Genomic DNA, 7,197 nt, shown 5'->3' on the forward strand with positions numbered 1-7,197 from the left:
ACCAGCTCACTGTCCCACATGTGTTGAAATCTCATCCGTCCCACTGAAGCTCGGCCTGAGCTCTTCCCGCTCAAACACCCGTGTCATTGCGTCCGTTTGAAGGGAGGAAAGATGACAGTCTGCTATTGTGTTGTGCAATTTACAATCAATGCAGATTGACCAAATAATAACTCATTTCAGAGGCAAAGCTGCTGGATTTAGCGTGCGGATAATCACATTCTGATGCATGTTTTGTGGGATTGAGAATACTTTTATTTTTTATAATCACAGAAGAGCTGGTTTTCATGTCACAAGTCTGTGGTTTAGTATGTTTGGTGTAAAACGGCAGTGCCAATCTAAAGTTCCATTATCATTATATTCTTAAACGACAAAATCACACGCCTAAACATTAATAGAAAAGTCAATAGTATTTTTCATATAAGTCAGAAGAACAGAAACTGAAACTGTATAAAAATACAAATACACATAAAACACGTGAACTCTGTCGTGTGTGTTTGCAATTTCATACAACAATGAATTCATTACAAATTACGGTCCATGTCACCTGTAGTTACTGTAGTAATAACTATAAATTATGCATAATTACTAACCCAATAGTAAGTACACGTAGTTAATAACTATTACTCAGTGCTTACACTGTAACACAGACGCCTTAAAATAAAGCGTAACCCAAATTATTATTAATTTTGACGTCCAGAATTAGTTTGTAATGCTTTTTTCTTGCTTCAGATATTAATTTGCTTAATTGTTCAACACTTTACAGTAAGGTCTCGTTATTAAACGTTAGTTAACGCATTAATAATGAGCAAAACATTACACAACTTTTGATTTGACTAATGTTATATTAATGCTGAAGTTAACTAACTAAACTGAATAAATGCTTTAGTTTACATGAACTAATGATGAACAATTGTCCTTATTATAAGATGTGACCTTTACGTTTTAGATTTAGCTGAGAAGCCGTTCAGTACAAAACATTTGTCGATTTTTTTAATATTTTCATCAAAACTTCAAAGATTGTGTCTATATACAAAATGACTTTCAAAAAAATAAACCATGAGAAATATTCACTGCAGAATCTCTGAAGAATACAAAATTAAACGAGTTACAAGATTGAACTATTTATTGAAAATCAAAACAGAAAACGCTTGAGTTTTGTGAGATTTGCTGCGATGTTTGACACAACTAACCTCAGTTTCTCATTCAGAAGGACAGCTACTCCAGCTTTAGATGTTTGCAACTAGTTGAGACTTGACTAGCTCACAGTAGATTATTTCCCATGTTCACTTTGGGAAATGACATTCACTGAAACTATAAGAAAGTCACGAATCTAATCTAAGATCAAGGTAACACTTTATTGTGATGGTCCCTTTTTGAACATTCTCCTGGATATAAGTAACTTTGTGGCCCTCTACGGTGGCCCTGAACGGACAAACGTGTTTCGTCACTATGTTGTTCTTCGTGTAAAGAAGCTTCAGCGAATAAAACACTGACGCAATGATGAACAAGTCACAATAATATTAGCAATAACATCGTTTTACTGAATAATTAAGTAAACATAATTTCTTAATTTATCTTTGTAAAGAACCCTCATTGATTAACTGGCTACTCAGACGACGACATCGCTTCCTGTCGGCCACCGTAACTTCTGTTGGGTGCAATTCGCAACCTCACCACTAGATGTCGCTAGAAATCACACACTGCACCTTTAAAGGGACCATGAAAATAAAGTGAAACCAAGATGAACAGAACCTTGAGTGTCTCAGCAGTTGTCGTCCTGCTCTTTGGCCTGTAGGTGGCGCTGTGACAGATAGTGTCTGAGCGAGTCCACCTCGTGTGACAGGCGCTGTATGTGCATCTGAAGCCTGTGGTTCTCGTCCTGAAGCTGTAGCGCCCTCTGCTGGGTCAGCTGGATACGGCGGCGAGCTTTATCACGACTCTTCCTCACGGCGATGTTGTTGCGCTCTCTGCGCAGGCGATACTCGACGCTGTCTTTGCTCAGACCTCTCTTCTGTGCGGACTGGCGGAGAGCCGGCACTGGCGGCGGCAGAAGAAACTGGGAGAAATCCTTCTTAGAGATCGGGAGAGTTGCAGAGAACGGAAAAGAAATAGAGTTCAGTGAAAGCTATTCATTCAGAGATGAACAGATTAGAACAATTTACAAAACAAACACGAGTTACAATAGATTTTGGCGATAAAAATAAGTGTCATTTTTATTAGTATATAAGTTAGAAGTTATTATAAGTATAATGTACTAAAATAATCACAACTGAAACTGAAATAAAATGAACAAAAACTATATAGACATATTTAAACAAATTATAATTATATATACACTGAAATTATAATTATGTATATACACTGAAATTTATATATATATATATATATATATATATATATATATATATATATATATATATATATATATATATATATAGTTTAAATATGTCTATATCTTTTTATTGATTTTATTTCAGTATATATATATATAATTATAATTTGTTTAAATATGTCTATATAGTTTTTATTTTATTTCAGTTTCAGTTGTAAAGTTAAATGTTTTTAAATAACTAATATATTAAATGTATTATCTAATATTTATTTATATATTTATAACTATCATTATAATCATTAATAACTGAATGTTATTATATACACACATCAACATCAATTACAAATATTAACTATTTAGTCATAGAATTATTTACTAATTAATTTTACTTCTATTATCAGACATAATCATAAACCAGTGTTATTTTAATATAACTGAGAAACTATTAGTTTTATTAAAATGTTAAATTAGTTTTATTCGTATATATTCCATTTTATTTTGTTGTTTTTGTAATTTGCATAAGAATATAAGTTATCATACATATAATATATAATTATATGTTTTTTAAAATGTCTTTATAGTGTTTTTATAGATAAATAAAGTGCTACCATTCTTTCCCAGATCATAAACATGATTTTTCCACAATCTTAAATGGACATTTTCATTGAGCTCACAGTGCATTATGGGACACAAGACTTGTTTACGTTTATTAATTTAGCAAATGCTTTTTCCAGTTTCTTTTTATCTTAATGTGTCCTTGCTGTCCAAACCACAAACATTCAATGGAATCTAACATTAATATTTCCCTACAACAATTCTTTTTTTATTATTAATTTTAATTTTCATTTTAATTATTTCAGTGCCTCAAATGATTTCATGCGAATTATTCCAGAAAATGTTTTAAATAAAATATATTAAAATTATTAAAAAAAAACATATTTATTATATAATATTTACTATTCTATCTAATTTATTATTCACTAATATTAAGTATTTAGTCATAGAATTATTTACTTATTAATTTTACTCATATTCTCAGACATAATTAATAAACCAGTGTTATTTTTATATAATTGAAAAACTACAGTTTTATTCATATGTTTTGTCATTTTTATTAGTATATGGGTTAGAAGTTATTATAAGTATAATATAAAATTATAATTTGTTTAAATACATCTATATAGTTTTTATTCATTTTAGTTCAGTTTTAGTTGTGGTGATTTTAGTACATCAAGTTAAACTAAATATATTAATATTATTTAAAAAAAATGTATGATCTAATATTTCTTTCTACATGTATAACTATCATTAGAATCATTAATAACAATGTTATTTTCTAAAAAATAAAATTTATAATTACTAATATGAATTATTTACTCTGGTTTATTCATTAATAAATAATAATTCTGTGTTATTTTAATATAATTGAGGAACTATTACAGTTTCATTAATATGTAGAATTAGTTGTATTTGTATAATTTCCATTTAAATTTTTGTTCAAGTTTTAGTAATTTTGTTGTTTTTGTCATTTGCAGAAGTATATAAGTTAGAAGTTATTATATGTATAATATATAATTATACATGTTTTTTTTTTTTTTTTTTTATACACCTAAATAGTTTTTATTATTCTTATTTCAGTTTTAGTTGTAGTTATTTTAGTACATCAAGTTAAACTAAACAAAAAAAGGAAATGCTGCAATGGCAACTACCTGGAATAAAAGAAGTTTTGTGATATTTTATTTTATTTTGAGCAACACATTTTTTATTATTTTTTTGGTTTTAGTTTTAGTTGTACTATAGTTATTTTAGTACATCAAGTTAAACTAAATGAAAAATGGATTTAATGTTTTTTTTTTATGGTTTTAGTTTCAGTTAACTATGGTAACCCAGCAAACAACCACATGTTTATAGAAATGGTGAGATGTAAACAAAACCAGTGTATTGTTCACTGCTGAATTTCATTGTACATCAACATGTATTCATCAGTTTGATCATAAGAGGCATAAGAGGAGTGTGTGTGTGTGTGTGTGTTGTTACCTGTGGAGCGCTGTGATTCTGCTGCGCGGGTCGTTCGCTGTTGCTGGTGTTCAGACAGGACGGGTACGCCAGGTAACCCAGACCCATCATTTGCTCCGGTGTCTTGGGAAAGCCCATGTTCTGGCCGTACAGACCCGAGTCCATCTGAGGCATGGGGTCCTGAGGAAGAGTCCCGTCAGGAGAGCTGGAGCACGGGTGATGGAGTGAGAACATGCAGATGGAGGACGGTGAGCTGTCGGACATGGACATCTGTGGATGAAGAAGATTTGAGGCTGTAGAAACATGAACACATGCAGTTATAAAGCCTAATCTCGTGTGCTTACGCTGCTCAGTGCTGGTGAACGCTCTCCTCTCTAACTTTATGGGTCCTTCCACAAAATCCGTTATGATACAGGTACTTCAGCACTCATGACAACATCATTTCCTCTGTCACAACCATCTCTCTCTCCCTCCTTCCCCCTCCAATTATTTTTATCTTGCATCATAGATTGACTTCTTTTTTCCCTCTTCATTTTCCTTTTATTGCACTTTCTACAATCTTAACGTGTCCTTGTCGTCCAAACAACTGATATTCAAGAGAATCCAACACTGACATTTCCCTGAGATAAATCCTGGAGGGATTTGGTATCATTTGTTATAATTATTTAAAAAACAAAAATTATTTGTTTGATTAAAAAAATCAAATTCATTTAAAATTCTCTCTATTACTTATCTATTATTTCTAATACCAATTAATCACATCTAACATAAAAGTTTGTAAATATGTAATATATGTGTGTGTGTGTGTGTGTATATAAAATATTATATATATATATATATATATATATATATATATATATATATATATATATATATATATATATATATATATATATTTAACGATGAATACATTTGCCAGCTCTAACATATATAAAAATTTGCAACTAGAAAATACTTTTTTTTACAAGTACTATTTTATTCATATTATTAATGTATAATATATAATTAATAATATATATAATTTAATATATTTTTATTAATTTATATAAAAAAACATTTATTTACATTTTAAATATGTAATTACAAATAAATGTACATTTTACTACTATAATTATTATTTACTAAATAAATATAACTAATAAATAAATAAGTACAACTTTATTCTCAGGCATAATAAATAAACACGAAGATGTTTTTAGCAATTCCACCACTAAATTATTAGGTAGAAATGCATCTAAACTTCTAAACTGAAATTCGCATTTATTTGTTTATTTTTGTGCATTTTTAAGAGATGGACCAAAACGTTTACTCTTTCTGGCTGATGTAAGTGAAACTTGCTTGTGTTCATGACCTCAAGGCTAGATTACTGTAATGCTCGTATGGGTGGTTGCCCTGTACGCTTAATAAACAAACTACAGCTGGTCCAGAACGCAGCAGCTCGAGTTCTTACCAGAACCAGGAAGTATGACCATATTAGCCCGGTTCTGTCAACACTGCACTGGTTCCCTATTAAACATCATATAAATGTTAAATATTGCTGATTACTTACAAAGCACTGAATGGTTTAGCTCCGCAATACTTGAGCGAGCTCTTAACGCATTATAGTCCTTCACGTCTATTGCGATCTCAAAACTCCGGCCAGTTGATAATACCTAGAATGTCAAACTCGACTGCTGGCAGTAGATCCTTCTCCTGTTTAGCACCAAAACTCTGGAACAGTCTTCCTAACACTGTCCGGGAAGCAGACACACTCTGTCAGTTCAAAGCTAGATTAAAGACACATCTCTTTGACCTAGCATACACTTAACACATTATCCAGGATCCAGGCCATATCCAGATCTGATGAAGGACCTGCGCTTGGACACGACGACAACGCAGTCCTGAAGTCCCAACCAGTCTCTCCCTGTTTACCGCAGTCAGCCGGATCCCGGCCGTATCCAGATCTGATGAAGGACCTGCATCTGCACCCATCCATGACGCATCCTGAAGTGCCAGCCTCATCAGCCCTGTGAAGGCCTCATCAACACGACCAATCTGACCTCTGACCTGTAACGCTGCCTGGATCATAATCACACACTGTTCGCTCGTTGGCCAGAGGAGAACTGAGTGACTGAGTCTAGGGTTCTCCCAAGGTTTTTTCTCCATTCTGTCACTGATGGAGTTTTGGTTCCTTGGCTTAGTTGGGGACATTTAATATTCAACAATATTATGGATCTTCCTTATTTAGGGTGGACGATGACACAATTTTCTTCTAGAAACAAACTTTGTTGTATTATTTTCATGCTATCAATGTGAAGCTGCTTTGATGCAATCTGTATTGTAAAAGGCGCTATATATATAAAGGTGACTTGACTTGAGATCTAGAATTAGACTTTTAAAAATGCCGGATTTTAAATATTCTGTCATGGCCTAAAAGAAGGTGGAACCTTTTTCTTCTAAACAGTCGTAAATTACTTCATATTATTACTTTCTCCTATGTCTATATTGTTACAGAAGTACATGTCAAATTACTTAAAAATACCTCATAGTGGATTGGCCAATCAGCTCCATTGTTCATGAACTCACTGGCGCCTCCTGCAGGATGACTGAGGAACTGCACCCAATGAATGTCTGAAAGACACACAAATAAGCATACAGGGATAAAAAATAAACTTGGTCACTTTTAGCCATTTATAGTGATAACCGGTTTACAATTTAAAACATTAATTTAATGGAGAGTGTCATTTTCTACCGTCTTTCTAAAGTATGTTAAATTAGTTGATGCTGAATGGAGATTGTAGTAAAATGAAAATTCACCTTTAAATATTAACTCAACAACATCAACATAATGTATTATAAAGACAAAACAG

At 32.0% G+C, this 7,197-nt stretch overlaps 1 protein-coding gene across 2 annotated transcripts; it reads right to left on the reverse strand.

The window, feature by feature from the left end:
* Nucleotides 1–963: 963 nt before the first annotated feature.
* On the reverse strand, nucleotides 964–4,828 carry cebp1 (CCAAT/enhancer binding protein (C/EBP) 1). Of its 2 annotated transcripts, none has more exons than XM_084398456.1 (3): nucleotides 4,693–4,828; nucleotides 4,370–4,618; nucleotides 964–2,068 (listed from the first exon to the last, which is right to left on the reverse strand). In XM_084398456.1, exons 2-3 carry the CDS (start codon nucleotides 4,616–4,618, stop codon nucleotides 1,763–1,765), a joined length of 555 nt encoding a protein of 184 aa, XP_084254582.1. In that variant the 5' UTR covers nucleotides 4,693–4,828; the 3' UTR covers nucleotides 964–1,762. The 2 variants fall into 2 exon arrangements, with proteins under 2 accessions (XP_084254582.1, XP_084254581.1); XM_084398455.1 differs by having other exon boundaries at nucleotides 964–2,071.
* Between the last annotated feature and the right edge of the window lie 2,369 nt (nucleotides 4,829–7,197).

The sequence above is a fragment of the Rutilus rutilus genome (assembly GCF_951802725.1).
Source record: "Rutilus rutilus genome assembly, chromosome: 24".
NCBI lineage: Eukaryota > Metazoa > Chordata > Actinopteri > Cypriniformes > Leuciscidae > Rutilus > Rutilus rutilus.

What these genes read in the sequence shown, in the direction of transcription:
- cebp1 (XM_084398455.1), bottom strand. Translation starts at nt 4,618, where the DNA reads ATGTCCATGTCCGACAGCTCACCGTCCTCCATCTGCATGTTCTCACTC. An exon ending in AGAATCACAGCGCTCCACAG is followed by an intron (nt 2,072 to 4,369) that starts GTAACAACACAC and finishes CCGATCTCTAAG; the next exon opens with AAGGATTTCTCCCAGTTTCT.